Genomic DNA, 23,903 nt, shown 5'->3' on the forward strand with positions numbered 1-23,903 from the left:
CTACAGCTAAAACTACTGGAACTGTACATGCCAAAGAAGACAAAAAAAAGGACAGCAAAGAGAAAGATGGTCACCAGCAACAGCAGAGCTGCAAAACAACCTCACCACCAATTCTGCAATGGGAGTCAGGTAAGAGTCATTTGTATTTTGTTTAGGACACACCATTTACCACAAAATTAAAATATATGACTGTCCTACATCATTTGCAAATCAGGTAGAAATTATGTGCTACAGTGAGAGCAGAGTCTTCTGCTCCCTGCTAAAGCACAACCATGCTGTACAATCAACCAATTGTTGCTCTGAGGCCTTAAGAGGAAACTTCCATGTTATGCTAATGTCTTTGACTATACACTGGTGACTTTTTGTGGATGTGATAAGCTGATGATGTGTTCTGGCAAAGAGAAGATGACTTGTTCTTGGTCTCCCAAACAATCAGCAACAAAGTACAGTACCACTGAATGCCAGTCTATACCTGTATATACCAGTGCTCCAAGTGTCAGGTTAAACCTCACTACAAAACTCATCCTCCAGCAGTACTGTTACACTTCAGCTTTTCCTCATTTAACTCCTCTCCAGTCCTGTGTCAGGCAGAGCATGTGGTTCTGTGAAACCAACTGAGCCAATACAGGATCTCCCTGCCGGCACAAAGAAGAAGCCCAGCTCCCACCACCACATCCTGGCCTTTCCTGCTGATCTCTATGCCTCACCTCTTGGAACACCTCTAGCATTCATTACACCCTTTAACATCCCAACTTCATGCAGACAAGTCAAAAAACTAAGATAGAGAGACTGAATGAATAAAGCAGGTAGTTTTCTGCTTGGTTAGTGAACTTGATCAGCCCTCAGGAGAGCAGGAAGGAAAATGAGAGGGAGAAGCAACACTTTCCACTCTTAGCATTGGCAAGTTGTTAGTATGGTCAGCACACTTAAAAGAAATTTGCCTCATTTATTTATTTTCTTAAGAAAAATAATGAAAAAGGCAGCTCCAAAAAAAGTATTTAGAATCTAATGAGATCATTATCTTTGTTACTGTCTGTGCAGGGACAGTATTTTTTCCTTTACAGCAGAAAGCAACAAAGGGCTTAATAGGTCATGCTCCATTCTTAAGTGGGATCTCAGGATAGTTAATTAGTCTCTTATTAAATGGACAAAATACAGAACAAGATTGTTATTTTTAATGCATAATTCCCAGTTTGAGAGGAACAGCCTAATTACTAACAGGCTAATTACTAAATGCATAAAGCCCTAAGCTGAGGATTCACACACACCTTTTTGTAAGTCAAAACACTTGACTTGTCTGTTTGAAGTAGTCTCAGTTTATCTAATTGTTTGTCTTGTTGCCCATATCATACACAGCCTTCACAATACATTTGGATTTCTTTATCACATTTGTATGTCATTGCTGCAATTTTCTGTTCTGGCAGAGGAACAGAGTGAAATAACTTCTCTTTGGTCAAAGAGGGAAGCAAATTTTCCCTCTAGCCCAGCCAATGAAGGTGTAACTGAGTGCAGTCTAAAGCTCAGGGTGTACACATAACCAAATTACATGATGAACTGGTTGCAGACTGTATTGTGCCATTTATCAGCATTTTGCATCTTGAGCTTACAGGAAGCCTGCCCAATGCCGTTCAATAAAGTTCACATTTTAAATCAGCTTGCACAACCTCTCTAGAGCCACCATCCTGACACTGTTCCCAGCAGACAAATATCCCCACTATCACAACTGGCAGTCCTTGTTTCCAGGCTGGGCAGAGAGGCAGGTGCAGAAAATCAGCCAGGTGCAGAAAATCAGCCAGGTGCAGAAAATTAACTTGTTCTCTCAAGTACAGGACTAAGCAAGTTGGAAACTGTATTTACTCAGTGGATAGAGAATTAAAGTGTCCTAAAAGCAAACTTTCACACGTTTATATGCTCCAAATTCCCATTATTAATCTAACACACCAGATAATTTTGCTATCCCATTTCCTAGTAGTAATTCTGAGGAGCTGGAGAGTTTTGTGCAAGGAGTAAGTCTGCACTGGGAGGTGGGAGACTAAGCAGCAAACCAGGTGTGTGCCATGCTTTAATTCCATGACAAATTAAATATAACCACAGTGAAAGGAGTGAAAGCAACAGTAAAAAACTATAGCACTTCATGAAGTAAAAAACATTGTGACCTTAATTCTGAAAGTAAGGAAACTACTGCAACTTCATTACGCTGCAACTATGCATTATTGTCAAACATAATCCATCCCATAATCTTCTTACCCGGCTCTGGGGAGTGCATACATAGCAACATCGTCCCACAAACGGCCTTTTCCTGCTCAGCAGAGCCTCCTTCCATCTTAAAGTGGCAGATCGGAACAGAGTGGGACGAGAGTTACACTCTCCCTGCAGAACAAAGACCACTGTGTAAATATGCAGAAATATGTGCTCTGCTGTGTATGAGAAAGATTTGAGGAAGAGGAGCTGCCAGACACACACAAAAAATTACCCCTCAATTATGTAAAGTATAATTATTTCCAACATTTCTCTACCATTTAAAAAAATAAAAGCAAAATCTCAGTGTTGTACTTATGTAAGCACTGCTGCCTGAGCTGATACACAAAATTGTAAAAGGAATGATAACTGTAATTAAGAAACACCAAAGAAACTGCCAGCTGAGAAAACTGAAAGAAATTAACAGTACACTACATTCTCAATAATGTAAAGGTGCTTGCAATATGAACAATGTATTTTAAAGTTCAACTGAATATCACTCTGTAAATCTGCAAGAAGACTCAATGTACCAAAAATATCAACTCCATAGACTCTGTAGGCACTTGCAGCAGTTTCAAGCAGAGTGATATGAAAAAGGAACTCCTGTGCCTTCTCTAAAGTTACACTGTCTATCTGAAGATTATAGAACAAAAAAAATCCAGAGTGACTGCATTCACAGAACTCATTCTCTATGTTAGGACATAATGCAAAAATTGTAGTTAACTATATTTCCAAAGACCCTGATTATTTCCATTAAAGTCTACTGAATTATTGCTTGCTTGAGAATGAGAACTGGGTTGCCATTTTTAAACCACATATTTTATTGAGAAGAAAGTTACTTCCAGTATTAAAAGAGAAGTTACAGAAACAAACCAAACCAAAATGTTGTTTAAAACAGAACTTTTAAGTGGCAGAGCAATAGGGTAGAACCAAGACTGAAGACACAAATGCAGATCATCACATACTCAGCCCAGAAAGTCAAAAGCAATGCTGAAGATGCTTAAAAACTAAATTGTGCATGTATCATATTTGGCAAGCAGCACAAACTGGCAAATATTCCAAGGCTAACTCTTCCATCTGAAATAAACAAATATCAAGATGCTAAGCCTGCCATAATCCCTCCTCTACCATCTCCTTTAATGCTAACTCCAAAACAAACCAACTTTCTAACAATGTCATCTTCCTTCTGCTTGCCTCCAACCCCCCCAGCATTTTCTTACAAAATCTCTTTTCTATCTCTTCTGACTTGCTTGCCCTTATTCCACTTTCTCACAGACCTCCTGGTTACTGCAGCTTGCTGTTCCATGGAACTTAGATCTAGCTAGATAGAAATCCCAGCTGCCAAGACATCTGCCCTTTCCCTCAACTCTGACCATGTTTCCAATTCTTCTTCTGTATCAAGTTCAAGCTCCTCCTCTCCAGATCCATGTCTAATTCCTCCTGACCTATGCTGCTAAACCATGTACCACCAGAACAGTCCCCATGTGGCTCTTGGCTCCACCCAGACCACTCTGCTGTCTCCTTTGTCCCCTCCAAATCCCAAGACTCACTCAATGGAGGACACAGACTTTTAATAGGCTCCTTATTTATATCCACCAATTTTTTCTGCCTCCTGGACTGCACTCCTGCTCCAGCTTCAATGCTTATATGACTGTGCAACTTCAGCATCAAGCTCCATTTCACCTGCACACTTTAAATTACATTACCCAGAAGAGCAACAAGCTTCCTAGTTGACTTTCTGTTTGACTTTGGCTACTCCAGAATGGGATTCTCTATACATTTGACATTTACTGCTATATAAAATGATTAGCAACGTTACACCAGACGACTGTAAGACTACCAAGAGAGTCTGACAGGATTTTACTTTTCTAGCAACATTATTCTTTGGCACAAAATTGAACTGTTGGTTCCTCCTCATGTTTCAAGTTAAATCAAAACCAAACTTTATCATGCATGAGAGACATAATTCCTTATCTTCATTCTTCATAACAATAAAAAGTCCACATTCAAGTTGAAGAAATAGTAAGATAAATAGGGCCAGTAACATTCCCAATTTTTACTTACCCACTCTTCAGTGGAATGCTTACATCTACTGATGCTGCAGTCTGCTGAGGTGGATAAATAGGAAACATCTATTGTTCCAAGGGACAAAGCAGTTTCATCCATGACACAGGAATTGAACTGAAGATCACAAACTGCAAAATAATAACATGTGCATATATATATATATATCCTTTTTATCTGTATATTCATATATTTATATGCATGCACAGAAACACACACCCAAATTCAGTGCCAGGCATCTAGCAATAAATTAGGCAACTGGTATTTTTTCACCCTTCAGTAAAAGTTCAGTTCCAAAGACACTTCCTTGCAGCTAGAAATTGGCATGATTTTAATATGCTAAAACCCCAGCACATTTGACTTTCAAAAACACAGCACACCAACCAGCTTCCTGCACACTTTTCTCTCCCTGCCCTTCTTCCCATAACAGGTCACTATAGTCCCCTTGTAATTTTCCACTGGTCTTTACTGCATGGTTTAAACCCCGCAGGCATAAGGATACGCATGTCAGACACTTTCATAAGTTTACTATTCTCTTGCACTCTGACCTTGCTCTTTCATAATTTGCTTCTCAAGGACACCTATGATCTACAAAAACTGTCATTAATGTTCTCACCTAATCCTATCCCACAGTATATTTTATGTGTCTGGTCCAGCTGTAGTCAAACCAGTTTGCAAATTCCTTGGGAAGAAGGAGTGCTCAATAAAAAAGCACACATCTAAATGTGAACATGCAGCTGATAAGTGACATTTCACTCTTGTGGGATTAAAGAGAAGTAAGAAAATCTCAACTTGATTAATTATTTTGAAATGGAAGTTTTGTAGCTCATATAATGAGCACAGTAAATAATTCTCCCTTGGCCAATGAAAAAAGGAACAGCAAACATACTAAAACAACTTACTGTTGTACAATGTATTTGCAAAAGACTACAAATTAAACTGCTTTGTTATTGAGAGCCACTGAAATAAGAATCCCAGCATTTTAAAGAGGCAAAACCTCCTCTTCCATCTGTCACTGCAAGGAAACTTCTATCGTGGCCAAGCTGTGGGCCATCAGGAAAGAGATTGTTCCCACCCAGAATGCTAAGCTAACACCTGCAAGAGCAAGACCTAAAACTTTAGTCCAACCTTTTTGCTTTTCCTAGTGCCCTCCCCAAGTTGCCACAAACCCATCCCGTAATACGTGCACGCAGAGAGCTCCCACTACAACCTGGAGTCCGAACCGGTATAACCATGCAGACCATGCGTATCCTTGCACAGCCCAAGTACCGAACTCATCCCTTTATCTTTGCTGGCTGTTACATCCAATCCGCCTTTTATTTAAATTAGTCCTCAGGCAAGTTACTATATAACCCTCCCAATAAATACAAAAAAAAAAAAAGCCTGAAGACCTCTAATACTGGAACCGAAATGCGTCCCGCTCGTGCTCAAGGTGACCTTGGCTGCACCGGTATACACAAAAGATGAACTTTAAAAAATACGCAATTAAAAGCCCGTTTGAGCAGCAGCAGCAGCAGCAGCAGCCGCATACGTACCTGTGAGCCAACCCGCCCCCCGAGCGCCCGCTGCCCGCTGCGGCGCTGGCGCTGTTCACCTGCCGGCCACCGCCATCCCCGCGGGCTCCAGCAGCGCTCCGGGCTCACCAGGGCTCCCTCGGCAGCGCTCCGGGCTCCAGCCCCGCCGCTCACCAGACCTGCTATAAATAAAACCGCGGCGCTGAGCGCGGTGGGGGTGCGCAGGGCCCCGGGCACCGCTGCTGCCAAGGGGCCGCCCCGCGCCTCCACGGCCGCCGCGAGGGGCGAGCGCCGGCCGCGGGGAGCCGCCGGCACCGGCCCCCGGAACCCCGCGGGGACGGCCGAGGTTCCCCTCGCCCACCTGGCCCCGCGCCCGCCGCCCGGCCCGCGCTGCCCCTCAGCCGGCCCGCGCCCTCCGCACCGCCGCTGCCGCTCCGCCGGCTGCCCCGCGCTGCTCCGGCCGCACCGCCCCTCCCGCCACGCGGCAGCCGCTGCGCTGCCCCGCCCCGCCGCCGGGGGCAGCACCGCCCGCGCGGCCCGGCCCGCGCCGCCCGCGCCTGCTGCCCGGCCCGTACACGCTGCCCGCTCCGCTCCACTCTGCTCCGCTCCACTCCGCTCCGCACCGCCGCCGGCCCCGGGCCCGCACTCACCGCGGGCTCCGCTGCTGCCCCAGCCCTCCCGCCGGGCCCGCGGCGGCGCCGCGCCTGACGCGACTTCCTGAGCGCCCGGTTCGGAGCGCGGCCCTGCCCGGCCCCGAGCCCCGGCCCCCGGCGCTGCCCGCCCGCCCTCACAGCCCTCGCCCCGCGGCCGTGCCCAGCCCTGCCCTGGTGCAGCCCCTGCATGGCTCAACAGCCGCTTCCACCGCCCACCTCCCCCAGCCCAGAGAGAGCAGCGACTCACGGCTGTTTAGCTCTCAAATCTGAGCTGCTGAACAGGAAAACGCTAGAAAAGTGATGTGAAGTGGTCTTTAAATGGATTTGCAGCGACTCAGAGTTGCCGCTGCGAGCAATCGCAGAAATTTCAGGACAGGTATCGATCTGCCCGCCCGGCCTTGCAGCAGTGCCAGTTTGCCTTTTACTGAGCGCAAAAGTAAATGTTGATTGAGATTGCTGCATGTAACCAGACAAGGGCGAGAGTATTGTTTGGCTTTGGCATTCCTGGGCTATTTAAAGACAGTTTCTCTGTGGCTTGAGTTACAGCCCAGCAGAAAGGCTCGTGCCTATATTTCTTCTTTGAATGTCCAAATCACAGCAGTGCAATACAGGAATAAAATGACAAAATAAAAGATACTCTTTATACGAATGCAAATACTCTGCTTAGAGATTTAAGTAGGAAAAAGCGTTAGTTTTCCCCTTGAGGTCTTCCTTCTAGATGTTGTCTTGAAATTATTACAAATGAGAATTGTAAGAATTACAACTGCCTTTCATACATTAAGGAAAATGCGTAGATAGAACCCTAACTGCTGCATGCATAGGAGAAGTGCCCTAGTTCCCACAACTGAGTGCCTCCAGGGAATACCACTGGAGTATTAGAGCTGGTAGTTTACGAAGAGCACTCTGCAGTTTGTGGGTCAGAAGGGATTTTGAGTCTGAATTTTCCTCCTTTAGCAAGGAAAAATACTTTATTTTGTTGCAATGTGGCTGTTGGAATAAAAGACACCTACTTTTCAAATTAAAAAATACAAGAAGATATGAGCTAGAAATGTACAACTGTGAAATGTACAGACATGAAATGTACAACTCATATAAAGTTTGTGTTTCTGGCAATAAGCAGTCCAGTATTTGTGTCTTTGATCTGGTGATCGGCAGCAGGGCCACATCCCATCAAACACTCAGGGTTTGACCCAGGGGTGTTGGAAGCATCGAAAGGGGAAGCTCTGAATTCCAATCAGAAAAGTGAAATCCACTGTTACATCCTGTGCTTTTGTAACTCTCCTTGTATAAGGAGCAGATCACAGAAGCATGTCCCAATAAAATGCTGCAGCCCACATCTTGATCATTGCTTCCAGCGTGAGTCTGTGCAGTGAGGGGAGTCAGAGCTTGAATCATAGAAATCACATTGGAGGAGATGATTCAAGAGCTGGATTACATGAAAGCTGAATATAAGAGAGATGGAAATTATATATCAAGTCTAAGAAAATGCAGGAAACATAAGGCCCTTAAAATTCTTACTGATGTTGAATAATTTGTTTCACTGCATTTGTGGTGTTATTTGTGAGCTTTTTAGTAGGTACTTTATGAAAGACCCTCAATACTGCTTACCCACAACCTTCTCTAGGTGTGGAATCACATTGATTTTTTTCCCCTTCCACTCATAAAAATAGGGGCTCAAAGAGGGGACTTGTTTTCAGTGTGCTGTGGTGTAACTCACAGCAAACTCTCAACCACTGAGTGTAAAGCCAGCTTGTCTGCTTTGCTTCCCTCTATAAAAGATGAACAACTATAGTACATTTAAAACCTAACAGGAGCTTTTGGCTTGTTTTTTCATTCTACACTTTCACACTGGTATATTTTTTCTGGTTGCAAAACAGTTACTTCTGTGATATATGTAACACAAAAAATCAGAAGAAAAGCTTCAATGGCTTTGTTGTAATTTTGTGCAGTCTCTAGAGTCTGATTTTAGTATAATTTATGAGAAAACTGCTTAGGCTATTCTTTAGACTGTTTTGAAAAGGATAGTAAATAGATACAGTGTTTTACTTAAACAGTGATTCTGTGTAATAATGAAAAATGTTTCTTATATGATTGTAGAGCAATTTTCCCATTTTTCTAACCTTAAAAAATTTTTGGCTGATTGTAAAATAAATCCAGAGATAATTTCGTCACTCATTTGAAAAGGATCCTGAATTAGTCTAATGGGAATTGCAGCTTAGCGAGATCTTTTAACACTTGTATAAATCCTCAGGCTTAGTAGTAAAATCTCATTTCAGTATTGAAAGCTTGATGGTGATGTTGTGTTGCCATGGAATCAAGCAAATGGGAAAAATTTTGGAATGCCCCGAAGGAACAGACTTTCAGAGCTGCATGTGCTCCAAAAAGCCCAAATACCGCTGGGTTTTGACTTCCAGAAAAGGGAGATTCTCTCCTGCTTCCATTGAAGCCAATGGGAGGCTTGCCACTGATCTCAGTAGGAGCGGGAGCATGCCTGAGTTTTGCAGTCCATCTTTTTAAAGTCCTTAAACTGAAGTGTTTGCCGTGCCAATGAGTCCAGGGAGGTGATTTGCATATGATGGCCAATGAGCAGAACCCTGGCTTTGTGTGAATAAGCTGCTGACCACATTCGCGCATAGCAGCCTGCAGAGGAGAAAGAGCTGGCAGGACTCTTTTTTTCTAAAATAATGATTAGTCCTTCCTATGTTTAAATTCCTCATGAAGCTTCCAGCAGAGTTCAACAAAGTACCTGTTTGCTGGACAATTCTGTGCAGAGGAGGAGGGAGCAGGGACAAGGGGACTTCTTTTTACATCGGCTCTGCCCTGGCTCTGTTCTCTGAGCTCATTTCCAGCGATTCCCATGATGTCACTTTTAGTAATGGAGACATGTTTACAAAAGAGTACACAGCATCCTCTTTAAAAAGAAACTTTCAACTTGGGGAGCATTACAAAAGTTAGGAAACTAAAAACTGTGTGAGGAGGGAGTAAAGATCCAGACAAAGGTTCTTTGTTTGCAGTGACCGAACTTGACCTCACATGACTATGAACAATAATGAATATGCAGTTTGGCAGTGGCAGAACTCAGTGTCAGCACTATTGCCTTTGGTATACAATATATTAAGAGCATCTGAGAGTGGCAAGTGGCCACAAAATGGTCTGATAAGATTGTATGTAAAAATGCTTTGGGTATACTTAATATCTCCTTTCAAGACAAATGATTTTTTCTTTTCTATTTCATCCCCCTTATCTTGAGAACAAATACAAAATTCATTAGGAGTACAGTGACTCTCTCCTATGAAATATATTGTGTTTCTGTAATTTTGAAAAGATAAGGGCATTTTAGCCCAAGCTGCTCCTAGCTTTTCCCTTGAACTCCTTGTTACTCACATTAGTACAAAAAAGGCTTTTGTTCTAACAGCAAGATCCAGTATACCTAACTGGGTTAGACCCAGTATAACTAACTTTTACACTTCCAAACTTAGCACCATTTTTCTATCAAGAAATTACACACAGACTTGCTTTTTGTACAAATCAGAAAATCCTAACTATCCAAAGGGATTTGCCAGCATTTTAACTTTAGCAATGAGGAATGGCAGAATTTGGAACAAGATTGTCCCATACTTGTGCCTTGAGCAATTATCTGCCATAACAATGCAGGCTTCCCCCTGCCAGCTGAGAGCAAGCGGGATGTATTACAAGGGTGGTTGCACTTTTCCACTTTTGTTTCTTGAGGGTATTTGCAAAGCTGACATTCTATCCAAGACCTAATTTTATGTAAAAAACAACAGATGAAGCAACTAATTTATGGCATATAGGCCCTAAATTCTGTTGGATATGCCAAATTATTATCCATTTGTAAATCATTACAAACTGGTATGTGTGGGGGACTCTGGTGTTTAAAGGATAAATTGCATTTGCAGGTACTTCAAGTTTCACTAATAACTTTATTGCCAAGCCAAATAAACTTGTACCTGTTGTCAATTTCTCCGCAAAAAGCAAAGATTTTCTTCTCATCTAGTTCCCCCTCCAGGAATCCAGAACTGCTTTCTACCCTTCCAAAAAAGAAAGCAAAGAATATAATAGAAAATGGAGAAATCTGAGAGCTAAGGGCAGTATGGGCCATTTTGAAAAAAATGGCATCTTACAGAAAAATCACAAAATCGTGATCTTATCAAATTTGTTGTGACTTATCCTTGAGTCACAGAACAGTGAATTTTTCTAGAATAACACAACCCCTAATTAATATGAGGTTCTAGGCAAGTGTTTCATCAGTAGCTGAAAAGGAGGCACTTTTCACTGCTCAGGTTTGCTCTATTGTGCAGCTGTTGGCTTTTGAAGGACTTGTCGCATCTTGTAAAGTACTGTAGATACTGGAAGCTGGGATCACAGACAACTCTTTCAACAACAGTGCACAAGAAGCTTTGCAACAGATTGTGTGACCCGGGTGTTGAATCACCTGATACCCCACCCCTCCCCTCATTTTCAGGTATTAGGGACCTTAATCAAGGCACTGCTGGGGGGACACTGGAAGAGTCTTAATGCCTTTGCAGTGAAAGACACAAGATCTGATGGTTGGGAAATTTCCACAGAATTTTGGGGACATCTTCTGAAACAACCTGGGAGAGTTATGAAAGTGTCTGGGCATCATTTCTGCTCTGATGCAATGGTCTTGATGCAGTCTGCCTTATATTCCACTGCAGGCTTTACACTCCAAATCCCTTCTGTGATTATCTCATATAGATGAACAGAGAGACACCTACAAAGGGCAACACTCCCTGCTCCCCAGTTTATCTAAGCTAACAAAACAGATTTGCTGATTTTGGCTTTGCAAAAAGCACAAAGGAACTAAAAATCCCTATAGATGTCTAGATATATTTCCTTTGTGTAAGCCAGTTTCACTAAAAAATAGAAGGTCTCCAGTCTGCAGTTTACCATAGATATACATAACTAATTTTATGTAACTGAAATTTTATCTATGAACACAATCAACAAAAAGTCAACTATAAATGTTGTCTCAGCACGACAAAATTAACTGAGAACCCTGACAAAAAGCAGTTTTTTGCTTTTGGCCTTCTCTCTGGACTAATCTGGCTACACCAGTTGTTACATTCCAATTCTGACACTCAAATCATGTTGAGCAATTTTCCCACAGTGTGTTTTCCAAACAAAGGCATTTTTCCCACTCCCACTTATGTGTCTCTTGCATCTGGGAACTGCAGAAAAATGCCCTTAAGTCCTAAGATCCAGCCAACCATTGAACTTGTATTACAATGATGGATTTCAAAAACTGTGGGTGATCATTTGACCAAAACTATACCAACTGACCCAGCAAAAGTATACTTTTTCAGTTACTAAATTACAGATATTCAACTCATATCATGATAAAATCTTACACAGGTTATTTTTTCACTGTTTGAAGCATAACCTAATACTTTCCTAAGTACCTTATACCTTCATGAGAACAGAAATCTTTGTATACCCTAAACTCTTAAATTGCCTAGTTATTGCAGGATATTCACCTGAAGTGGCAGAGGACTTGAAAAGGTTATAATCTATTTCTAGATGATGTTTTTGCAGGTCCTGTCTTTCCCCTTTATAAAACAACAGAACATATTACTAACCTGGTATTTCACACATGACCAGCCATTGCTTCAAGAAACTTGCATGGGTCACAGCAGGACAGGTTGGATGCATAAAGCTGCTTGTGGGCTAAGTCACCCCACAGCTCTTTCAGATTTAGGATAATAGAGTGTCATACATGCTGACTTTATTCTTGCTACACTTTCCCCTTTCATTATTTCCACAGGATGAATAAAGCAAGAGTGGTTTCTGGAGGGTTCTGGTTTATTCTACCTTTACCTACAAAGAGAGACTAAATATTTCCAGAAGCAAAGTACCCCACGCTGTAGGACAGAGATGTTTTGAGCCAGGTCTTTTGAGGGAGAGAAGTGACTGGTGCCTTTCTAATCAACTTAATGTCATCAACTTAACCTGAGGTACAAGTGAAGATTATATCAGATTTTAGCTTTAAAAGTGCTGTCTTTCAGAGACACAAAGTTACAAAGAAAAAACATTTCATCCAGCATAAAAAAATTGAGCAAATTTGAGCACCTGTTTATCAGCATAATTTACTGAAAGCGTCACAGTAGTTCAGGTAAACTAGAATTGCTGTTAACAGGCAATAGAACTCAGGCTGAAAAGCAAGAAGAGGAGCCCCCTGAAGCCACAGTGTCTTACTTCTTCTGGGGAAAAACATTAGCAAACTGCAGATAACCACCTCTGCATTTTGTGACTGAACTTTTTAATTAATGTTATGGATTGACTATACTGGTATAATAGAATCATAGAATCTTAAGGGTTAGGAAGGAACCTTAAAGGTTATCTAGTCCCAAGCCCACCTACCATGGGCTGGGACCTGTCCCAGTTGACCAAATTGCTCAAGGCCTTATCCACCTGGCCTTGAACTCTTCCAGGATTGGGGCATCCACAACCTCCCTTAGCATCCTGTTCCAGTATCTCACCACCCTCCCAGTGAAGAACATTTTCCTAATACCTAACCAAAGTTTCCCCTCTTTCAGTTTGAAAATATTATAATGATAATAATAAGTGATAAATGTCATATATGAAATACAAAAAGTAATAAGCAGACCAGTGCACTTTGAATGTGCATTCAGGAATCTGCTTTAGTGGTCAAAATATATTGGGCATGCATTTGCCTATGGCTCTTCCTTGCAAAAAGTGTTCTTCTCATCCTGAGCTACTGCAGTGTCTCTGAGATTAAACTGAGCTTCTCCAATCAAGCTCAGTTGTGTTTCCCCACCAGCTTTTTTCACAAAAGAACTTTCTGTGCATTTTCATCTGTGACATGGCTCAGATACATGTTTGTGAATAGTTAGTGTTTAGTATATATTACATGACACGTGCTTAGAATGTGCTAATTAAGTTAATGCATGAAAAATACTTGGGAAGCACCAGCCAGATCGGAAACTGGAGAAGGCTCCTGTGCACTTAGCAAGTTATTTCTGGAACAGTCTTCCAAAAGAGGTATGCTGCAAATATCAGCCCCAAGTCCAGCTTACACTGTGGCATCATCTGACATTTTTGACCATTCCTCATTCAGTTTCAGCTTTTCTGGTAGATCATTAGTATGTATGGACCAGGAAGTACCATCAGCAATCCTACCCAGTATGATGAAACATGAAGCAAAATTTCATAGCTTGTTTACCCAAGCAATACCTGCTACTAAAAATAACTTGGTTACTATATTTTAACTAATACTTCAAGGACTGGCATAGATACCTTATCTGCTTCTGATCAGCCCTCAAAATAAGAGCCAATATATTTTGAAATAATATTTATTTTCTAATCTAGGCATTTTTAAATCTTGTAAAAAGGTAGATGTGGAGAAAAAGTCATCCATGTCTGTACTTAGAATATCTGGAAGCAGAACAATGCACAGTTAGAGTCTGCCATTTTGCAACTTTATGGTCAGTAGTATGATCCACTTCTTTGTGTGTCTTTGCTTCTCTGATTTTTCTATTCCTCTGGGAATAGAAACTATTCCCAGAGGAATAGAAAACTAGAATAGACTAGGAATAGAAAACTAGAATAGACCCTATGTAGATGTTTCCTGACCATAGATATATGTGATATCCCTGTAGTCATTTAATGTTCAGAGTTTTAAGAGGCTGCATAAGGAGTGCATTTTCAGAGGACCACACTAGAAAATATATCCTGGTGGAGCCCTCCAGTGAAGAAATGCCTTAAATGTAACTTGTGTCTGCTATGGGAATTCAAATGAATCATTTAGAAAAGTGTTAAATTAAGGATAGAGAAGGAAAGGAGGTAATATTATAGCTAAAATATTTTAAATGCCAACTGTGTCTACAATCCTTCAGATTTAAACTTTCATTTTTGCTAAACTGAGACTTCTTTTCTCATCTGCATTCTCTTCATTTTCTTCCATTTTACACTTCATTCTGTATTTAGTGCAGTGTCCAAGATATCTTTACTCTTTTTCCTCAGTACAGATCCTGACTTAGCCTAATTAAAATTAAATACAAGAAAAATGGCTAAAACAGTAAACTTAGTATATAAAAAAAAAACCACCAAACCCTCTTTTGGATGTTGTATGAATGTTGTATGTCATCTGACATCTTCTCTACCTACATGTTATTTTTATTTCATCTCATATAGCCTGAGATCCTTGGGGTAAAATCATAGCTTGTCAAAATCCAATAGCAAATCTCCCCCCTTGACCAGGAAAGCTGCATCACAGTGGTGTATGGTACAAATATCACAAAACTTATATACTCTATTACAGGACAACCACAGGCCCTTTCTGAGCCCTACTTGAGCTTATACTCCACACTTCTGTATTAACGTAACTTAAGCAGGGAGCACTTAATTAATGTAAAATTAATTCAGCCGAGAGTAACCTTTGCAAGCAGGCTCCCACTATCAGCTGTGGCTTGTGCAGGACACCTGAGGGAGCTGCAATCTATGCATCCTTACGTAACAGGCATTAAGGAGCAGTTACACAACTTAATGCAAACACCACCAGCAGATGAAAATCCATGGCACACACAGGATCTTGAGTAATCATCAAAGCAGTGCCAGAAAGTAAATTCTACCTGCAAAAAACAGGGGTTTGTGTTAAATCCATTTCCTGGGATGCTCTATAGTTCTGTTGCTGGTGGGCCTAATAGTCTGCCACAAAGTGGATTTTCATTGTGAAGTTTTTATCCTTCAAAACCTGTTAATACAAACTTTGACCAACGCTGCCAGAAAATGTGTGTGCAGTTCAACTCATATCTTTACTGACTGCAATAATAAACTTTTGGTCTAAAACAAACAGTTGATCAGCAAACAGGTTACTTCTGTGCACTGAGGTTACTTGGGCCTTTCTCCTCCTGTCATCCCATTTTTCACTCACTGTTCAGACACTTAGAGTTTGATGTCTGAGTGTGTCTTCATGATGCCAGGGCACTGCAGCTCTCTCAAATTTAGGACAGGGGTAGAACATACTCCATTTTTTAGTGCACAAAGGCTATTAGTGTCCTTTAATTAAAACTGTTAATTCAGGCAATACTTTAATCTCAGTGGTTAACTTAGTTACCTTAACAAGGTATGCCTAAAGTCAGGCAGTTATGGCTATCCACACCTCTATTCTAAACTCAAGAAATTGTATCTGTTATCTTGGTATCTGTTATCAAGGAAGACCTGAGCCTTCCTTGTTCAGTTTTTGCATTTTATTCCCACCTCTCAAGAAAACACACCTTTGGAATTTTTTGGTTAAAACATGCTGGTGGCAAAATATATCCCTCTCATCAGGGAGGCGTGCAGTGATCTGGAGAGGGGAAATTATCCACCTGAAAGAGAAGTCCTCATCAACCATCACTCTGGACCAACTGCAGTGGCAGTGGGAGGGTGTGAGGAGTAACTGAGGGAGGGGCTGGAGCTGTGTAGAGTAGCAGAGCCATTAGAAGCAGTGTCTGAGCTGTGCTCAGACAGGCACATCCCATTGCTTCTGAGGAGTAGCATTGTTTCCTGTTATTGAAGGAGAGCCCCAGAATGAAAAGAGACTTCATGGAGAGTGATGTCAAATTGTGGCTTTAATAAGTACATCTTTCGCATGATTATCCAAGTTGGGGTTTAATTTTGTTTTCTGGGAGTAAAAAAAGGAAAATAGCCTAAATACTGATAACATATTTTTCTCTCATTTAAATTCCCAGTTTAAAAATAAATAAATAAAACCAGTTTGTTTTCATGCCAACAATTCAATTTATCAGAATATATTTGTATTAATTCCCTAATTAAAATTGCATTGCATTTGTCAGAGCCCTTTAGGCAACAGTAATGTCAATGGAATTAATTACCAAAGCATTCTTTTCTTGATCAAGGTGTTTTCCTGAAGTATTGCTACAAGGTACACCCAATTCAGCCATGCTTGAGAACACTGTAATTGTGTTTGACAGGAACACCATTCTTTCTTTAATGAAATAGGTTTCCAAAGTGGTTTCTACCACCTACAGTTTGGAAACCCGTGTGCTGCCATATAGGATGGCTTCTTTCCTTGCCTACTATTGGCAAACTGCCATTTTATCTCTATATGATCAGTTAAACCTCTACTTACAAACTACAGGATCTATTAGGACAGAAAAAATCTGGGAAGGTGATGAAGCTTTTATGTATCATCTTCTGACCTTCATATCTTAATTTTTTAAGTGTTCTTTGTACTGGTTATTCCAGAACTGTCATCTACAACATCCTAATTGTATTGTTTTAACTGAGAGGTACATACAAACATCATTCCACAGAGTTATTTTTAATCAGTGATTTCTCGTGTTCAATTAAAAAATAGTGAAGAAAGAACACATAAAAAGATAACTGTAAAACAGGCAGTGATTCAGAAAAAAACTAGGCTGCTCCACTTTGCATATTTCTTCATTCTATGACACCTGAGAAACATTTATTTTCTCATTTATTTTCTGCAAGTATCCTGACCACTATATGTATTTTCTGACTGTATTTTCTTTTATGCAAAAAATATAGCAAAATAACCTGTGCATTACCATGGCCTGCCAATCCAGCCACATATGTATGTGGTCATGAGAAAGGACATATATAGAATCTGCCTGGGTAAAGAATGATTCATCCATAGAGAGGAGGTACCAGGAGAGGTGCCAGGGATGATCTCTGTCCTCTGCTATTTTATCTGTCTTGCTGAGGCAGTTACAGCTCCCATTACTGTGATACCAGAATATATAAGGCCATACAGCTGTTCTTACAACACTCAAATGGGATGGACAGATAACATGGGTTATCCTGGGTCAGAAGCTTGAAGAAGATCATTGCACAAGCTTCACATGCTCTTGGTGGGTAGAAGGTGTTTATTGACCATTCCTATATAAATCATCACCTAACCTCATTCCCAAAGCATCCAATTGTTTCTCAAGCATTCATGCTAAAATAGTCAAGAGGTCCCATCTTGGAAGTGTTACTGGACATGAACCAATGGCTGAAATGACTTGCAGCAACTTCTTTCAGTGCACAACAAGTGCTCTTCCACTATGATTGTCAAGATAAATGTATTTCATAACAAGGCTTCTAAATGTCCATTCCAGTCAATAATTTTAATCACAATGTGCTGAGTAAGACTGTATTTCCCCCATTGTCCATGTGGTCACAAAATTCTAATTAGATGAAGATGTTGTTAAGCTACTCATGCCCCTAGGTTTTCACAGTTTGATTATCAGATCATGTTTTAAGGCAACATTGTACCTGAAACTGATTTGGAAGCAAAACATCCCTACTTACATTCATGAAGAAGTCATCCCCAAACTATAAATATATGAATGTGATCTTGTTAATTTACTGAAGCCAGCAGTGACATTTCTGCATGGGACACTGGCATGGTACCATCTACCCTGTGTGATGTAAGTTGAGTTTGATGACTGATGTCACCTGGTAGCTTCTCCTGTAGAGGTACCCAGTGCTGCTGGGCTGAGTAACACAGTAGTCCATAAATTCTATACAGGTGCTTTACCACAAGTGGAGGAAAAATGCTCTTTACACAATTTTTTATGATTCCCAGTCAGAAATTTTTGGTAATTTTATACTTATTTTTATCTGTAAAATGGCAGAATACTTACCAACCTGGTAGGATGTTGGGTAGGATAATTAGCTATTATTTTGAGATGGTCTTAGACTGATGAGTGTTAAGTCCTGCAAGAGAGAGAAGTATGTGATCCACTGACACTTGATTAACACACACCTATGTCATCACCTCTGCAGCCCTTACAGCAAGAAACAAGCAAGGCTGGATTGCTTAATTAATAACAGGTTTGGATAACACCTGTCAATGAAAAGTAATGTGCCCCGTATGTTGACATGTTTTCCATTAAAACACCTCATTTTACAGTCCCATCCAAGCATTTTTCATCCAGTACCATCTTTCTAACACAGTGGATTACTATATTGCCCATCTTTTGGAAGCTGGACTAGATGACTTCTATGGGTCCCTTCCAATCGCAGCTATTCTCTGATGCCAATTCAAGTTCATGCTCAATAAACTTAGGCAGCATTAATTTGCTTCAGACTTCATGATAATGCTTTTTAAATAATTTCACTAAGACAAATTATATTTTTTTATTCTTGTTTCTAAAGCCACAGTGGTATGTTGTAGCTACCTAGAAAAATCCTCATGACAGAAAACCTGCAACCAATAAAGGTACCAAGGAAAAAGCATACAAGAACAATAGTCATGAAGTTCCAGAGCACCAAATGTGCCAAAGACAAATTCTGCAGCAGCACCATTGCAGCAATGCACTGAAGGATGTTTTCAGCATGTATTTAATACATTTTAACTTTTGCTGGTGACAATTCAAGGTTAATGAAAATCAGAGGGGTTGGACTGGAACTGATTTCAACAATGCTGGAGAGTTTCACACAATGCACCTGTTTGGGTGACTTTGGAAAGCTTCCGCCTTTCATATCTTCATGCTGAAATATCTTGGCTATTTCAGCTGTAACCAATATAAGCTTTAAGACTAATTTAATGCATTAACCTTAATATGGTATAGTCAGATGTAGGATCCAACCAAATCAAAAGTGTTTTTAACAGGTTTTAGTAATGTCTTGCCCTAGATCTGGTTGGATATTTTTGCATGAAAAATGGATAGAATTATTGCATAAAGTTAATCTTTATGGGGAATTTTTGTTGTTAATCATCTCTCATTTAAATCTAAAAATAAGAGCAATTTTGTCCCAATCTCTTGCTGAAAAATGAAGATGTCAGTTCAGAAATAACACAACACTTATGGAGAAAGAGGATGAGATCACAGTTTAATAGTGACAGCTTGATATCAACAATATCATTGTGTTTCAGGAGAGATGCAGTCCAAAGGCAGCATCCTGCCTTCATTCTCCTCTCCATGCCAGGATCTTTGCCATATGTTCTGCCACATCTGCCCTGGTATAATCCACCTTGAGAGATTTTGTCTGAGATAGGAGTGCATGCACCTAAATGCATCTCCCAAGGTCTCTGCAGTGACATTTCTGAATAGAAAAGCTTTTCAGTTTTCTCTCTTTGAAATCTGTGGATGAGTTTGTGATCACAGACAAACTTTTCTCTGTTCTGTTTACATGACACCTTCCCTGCATGTCCAAACTTACTGAAAATATTGCTCTGTGTGTGTACAATGAACACCATTGCACACACACAGGGCAATATTTCCAATAAGTTTGGACATGCAGGGAAGTTTGAGGCAGAAAAGCATTAATAGATTATATTAATACAAATTAAAGTCCTGACCCTCAAACACTTGAACTGAATGGTTCCTTCTCAGGAGAGGAATTTGAGTGATGCTGAAGAGGCCTGTGACATATGCATTACTCACAGGAGCCATGGTGCAAGGCTGGAAATCCACATCCAGCTTATTATGCATGTGTGGTTTCAGCTGTCCTAATTGCAGGCTCACACAGATACACACATTTTAGCTATCCAGCAGAGAGGGTAACAAAAACCTACAGCCATTCAGCACCAGTGTAACAGCAATGTACTGCAGCAGACACCTCTCCACAGCAACTGGGATGAGCTGGTGGCTGCTGCTGTGCCATACTTCAAACCAGCACTTGCCATGGAGAGGAAACAAGGCAGAATGAAAGCTATGAGGAGTTCTCACATTTTTACATCAGCATGCCTTAGTGTTCATAACACACCTTCAAAATTTCCATTTCAACTCTTATTCTTTCCAATATTAATTTCGGAAAGAATAAGATTGAAAATGCAATGGCAATAAAAGACAAAATAGGAGGATAGACACAGCTCACTCCAAATCAGAAGATTCATTATTTAGTCTTCTTAAATTTATCCCTATAAGAAATTAGATTATTATATATTACCTAGGAAAATCCAGTTGCTGATATATCTAGTAGATACTCAGATGAGTGAAAACAGACATGGTGCTAATCAAGTGGGAAAGTCTGAAATAGCAACACAGAAAACCATTAAGGGTTCTTAATTCAGAGGAGTTAACCATCTGGGACAGTATTGCATACCTTGTGACCACAATTGTAGCCCCAGCTCTAGCCTGAGAGGAGCTGTGATTCTGCCTCCCTGGGCATCTGTGAGACCAACAAGGTCTGCAAGGTAGCAGGTGGTGCTCTGGTACAGTCAGAAGGGGTGATAATTTGGAGGGTTTTTGTTTTTTTTTTAAAGCATTATTAGCACAAAACTGGAGTGGACTTGCAGGTCTCAGTGATACAAATTATTTGCCACACCTTGCTCTTTCATCTGCTTTGTTTGTGCCTAGAAAAATTGTCCTAAGTCCTGCTGAGTCCTGCTAATAGTGAGGGATTACTGAGAGGCTAAGGAAAGTTGAACTGGACTGAAGGACCAACACATTACCTGGCTTCACCCAGGTAAGCCTAGATGTTTATATCTGTCTCTCACACTAGGAAGAAACATTCATTTCTAGTGCACAGGCTTTCTGATCCCAGAGCAGATGCCTCACTCATAACAGGCTTTGAAGGACCCAGTTTCTCTGCACTGAATATAAAATTTAAGTTGACTATTCCAAACATAGACAAACCATTGACTGCTAGTCATGCCAAGCCTCATCTCAGCTGACCACCTTGATAGTCTGGTATTAGAGCAAATCAAGGAAGAGTTTATGTAGATGCACAGGACTGTTAGGAAACCCTGAGATATTTGTAGTTACCCAGTGCTACAGCTCAAGGAAGTCAAAGCCTGGACGTTGAAATATAAACAACTTCAGATTGATCATCAAAGGCTTTAACCAGCTCAAATCTCTGCCAGCAGAACCTTGCAGCTCCATCTTCCCTGCAGGGTTGCTTCTGTCCTTGGAGAAGACATTAGTCCTCCCAATGAGGATATCCAAGGCTCTCACTGTGATGGAGTTAATTATAGGTAACCTGCTGATGTACAATTAAATATGTTCACCAGCACAATTTGTGGGGTGCATGGTATGCTTTGCTATGCCAAGTAAAAGGATCTGAGAGTGGACAGAAATAAATACCAGCTTGTACTGCAGGAGATTAGTGATCTGAAGTGCCTGCTGTGTGACAGAGACATCCAAGTTTAGATGCCAGTTCAAACAAAGTCCTTTAAACAAGGATGTTTTGTCATGCAGTGTTAGGAAGTACAATTCTTCCTTAATCAAAATTAAGGAGTCATTTTTTAATATTTGCTTTTTACTAGAGATCAGAGTAGGAGAGAGCAGAACTGCTAATCCACCCAGTGTGATACAAATATTGTAAGAAGAGACAATTCTCCTGGTAAGAGGACTGAAAGCTAAAAATATAAAGCAGAGGCTGAAGGGCAGCCAAAGGCACAGGGTGATATTCCGTGTCTGTGGTCACACAGCTGGCCTGTGCCCAGGGCCTCTAGAGGTTGTAGGGAAAAAAAAGTGTTGCATGGAATGATGTCTTTCACTGTCCTAAGTTAACATGAAGCCAAAGTTCTCCATCAGTGCAAGGGCACAGCTGGCAGAATCTGCTGCTAAATGACTGATCCCACCACCACCAATGGAACCAGTAGTGGGAGTGGATTTGGAGCAGTCTCCAGTTGGATCAGGAAGCTGTTTTACAGAAACCATTGCAGAAATCAGGAGAGATCCAAGGAAAAGCACCAGTCCTTCCTGAACCGGACACACAGATCTGGAAAGGGGCTTTGTACTACCCCAAAGTTCCCCAATTTCTTGCAGGCTGAACACAAGGAGATGTAAAAAACAGAAATATGTTCTATGTAATATGACAGAGTCTTTCTGTATTCCATACCTTACAAAACTTAACCAATACAAAACCCAATACAAACAAACATACCTTAGCTGAAGAACCTTGGTGGGAAAGTCAAGGGGAAATTACGTCCTCCCAAAAGTTTCTGGAGCTGTCAAAGATACCCAGAGGCTGAAAATACATGAGAGACCCTCAGTGAGCACTGTGAGTTTCCAAAAAAAGCCCAAAATATTTTGTTCAAGTCATTTCTTCAAAGTTAGGATCAAAAATGAAGCAGCCAAGTGAAAACAAAACAAAACAAAACCTCAAAGTACTACGAATAGAACATGAAAAATCCAAGGAAACTGCACACTGTATGTGATTCCCTGTGCAGGGCTAGCACCTGGCATGTACGTACTTTAACATACCAAGATTTATTCCCATCCATGGACTACACAATGTATTTATGCTTGCAATTGATGTATTGCACAATGTAATGAATAGCAAAGTAATAACAGAGAATAAGTCAGTTTCCTTGGCACCAGGTTCTGGAAAGCTCTAATCTGCAAACAGCACATGACTCATTGGCAATTCCCTTTCATATGCCAGTTTAAAGGGAATTATATAGAAGTTCACATTCTGCCCATACAGACATCTACATCCTGTTCAGATAACCAGTTTATACAGGGGTTGGCTGTGATGTGTATTGTCTACTAACCAGAGTCCTGAGCCAAAGATTATTAACCAAAAGCAGTTACCAGAGAAGGATGAGCATGGCATAAGTAAAACCATATCTTTAGGCCATTACATCTAAGAAAAACTGTCATCACATAAAAGCAGACTATATATAATATATAATATATATATTTTTAATATATCTATAATATATAATATATAATAATATATAATAATGTATAATAATATTATATTATAATATTATATTAAAATTATATAGTAATAATAATAACAATAATAATATAATATATAATAATTATATATATTATATATATATAATATATTATATATAATTCACCTTTAGGTGAATTAGCAGCTACCTGTTTTACACGTGGGAGAGAATTAATTTTTACCAAAAAGTAGATAGCAGGCAATTTGTTTTGGAAAGGCTGAATGCCCTCAGTGTTAAGATCCTAGGACTTAAGCTACCACTGTGGGTTGTTTCAAGAACAGCACAAGACATTCCAACACATCACAGGAGGATTCCTGGCCTCCATGGCATTCAATCAAGAAATGTTTCTGCTCTGAGCCTTGCTTTTCATTGCTCTTTGTAAGAACAACACAGGGAGTAGAAATTTAGCACAGGAAAGGCAGGTGGTGGATGCAACACACTTCCAGACACTGCCTAGTTAATTACAGCTATGGAATCATACTCAATTGTAGTGTGAGCCAAATAGATTCCAGTTTTTTTAATTACTTGTTGCTATATTAATGTTACTTCTATATTGGTTAGAAAAGCTGTGACTCAGAAAAGAGCCACCACAAGAATGACAACTATTTCAAACTGCAAAGAAATGCACTGGTCTTTCCTGATGCAGTGGTAAGGTGGTGAAAATAAAAGGGAATCTTAGTGCAGATAAAAGAATATTCTATTTAACTCATGCATGTTATTAAATACCTATTAAGACACGAGTAGCAGAGAATCTTGTGGGGCGGGGGGGGGGGGGGGGAAATTGCTGAAGTC

At 40.6% G+C, this 23,903-nt stretch overlaps 1 protein-coding gene and 1 long non-coding RNA gene across 10 annotated transcripts in view; both read right to left on the bottom strand.

Annotated features, from left to right (window-relative positions):
• GPAM (glycerol-3-phosphate acyltransferase, mitochondrial) overlaps positions 1-6,860 on the bottom strand; it is a 30,172-nt gene extending 23,312 nt beyond the window's left edge. For 2 of the 9 annotated variants that reach the window (XM_071446037.1, XM_071446029.1), the window contains exons 1-4: positions 6,178-6,318; positions 5,838-5,998; positions 4,303-4,433; positions 2,248-2,370 (exon numbers count right to left, since the gene is read on the bottom strand). In XM_071446037.1, coding sequence (XP_071302138.1) covers positions 2,248-2,370; positions 4,303-4,404 — 225 coding nt within the window. In that variant the 5' untranslated portion in view covers positions 4,405-4,433; positions 5,838-5,998; positions 6,178-6,318. Of the gene's footprint in view, positions 1-2,247; positions 2,371-4,302; positions 4,434-5,837; positions 5,999-6,177; positions 6,319-6,466; positions 6,482-6,716 lie in introns of those variants that run through there. The other 7 variants (XM_071446033.1, XM_071446031.1, XM_071446032.1 and 4 more) reach the window with 7 other exon arrangements.
• A 558-nt stretch (positions 6,861-7,418) lies between these two features.
• Positions 7,419-23,903, bottom strand: part of LOC139599070 (uncharacterized) — a 39,786-nt gene continuing 23,301 nt past the window's right edge. The window contains exons 5-7 of the long non-coding RNA XR_011682149.1: positions 22,313-22,396; positions 18,121-18,193; positions 7,419-7,911 (exon numbers count right to left, since the gene is read on the bottom strand). This is a non-coding gene — a long non-coding RNA (uncharacterized lncRNA). The remainder of the gene's footprint in view (positions 7,912-18,120; positions 18,194-22,312; positions 22,397-23,903) is intronic.

The sequence above is a fragment of the Agelaius tricolor genome, unplaced genomic scaffold (assembly GCF_023055355.1).
Source record: "Agelaius tricolor isolate 1412-34295 unplaced genomic scaffold, bAgeTri1.0.p SCAF_22, whole genome shotgun sequence".
NCBI lineage: Eukaryota > Metazoa > Chordata > Aves > Passeriformes > Icteridae > Agelaius > Agelaius tricolor.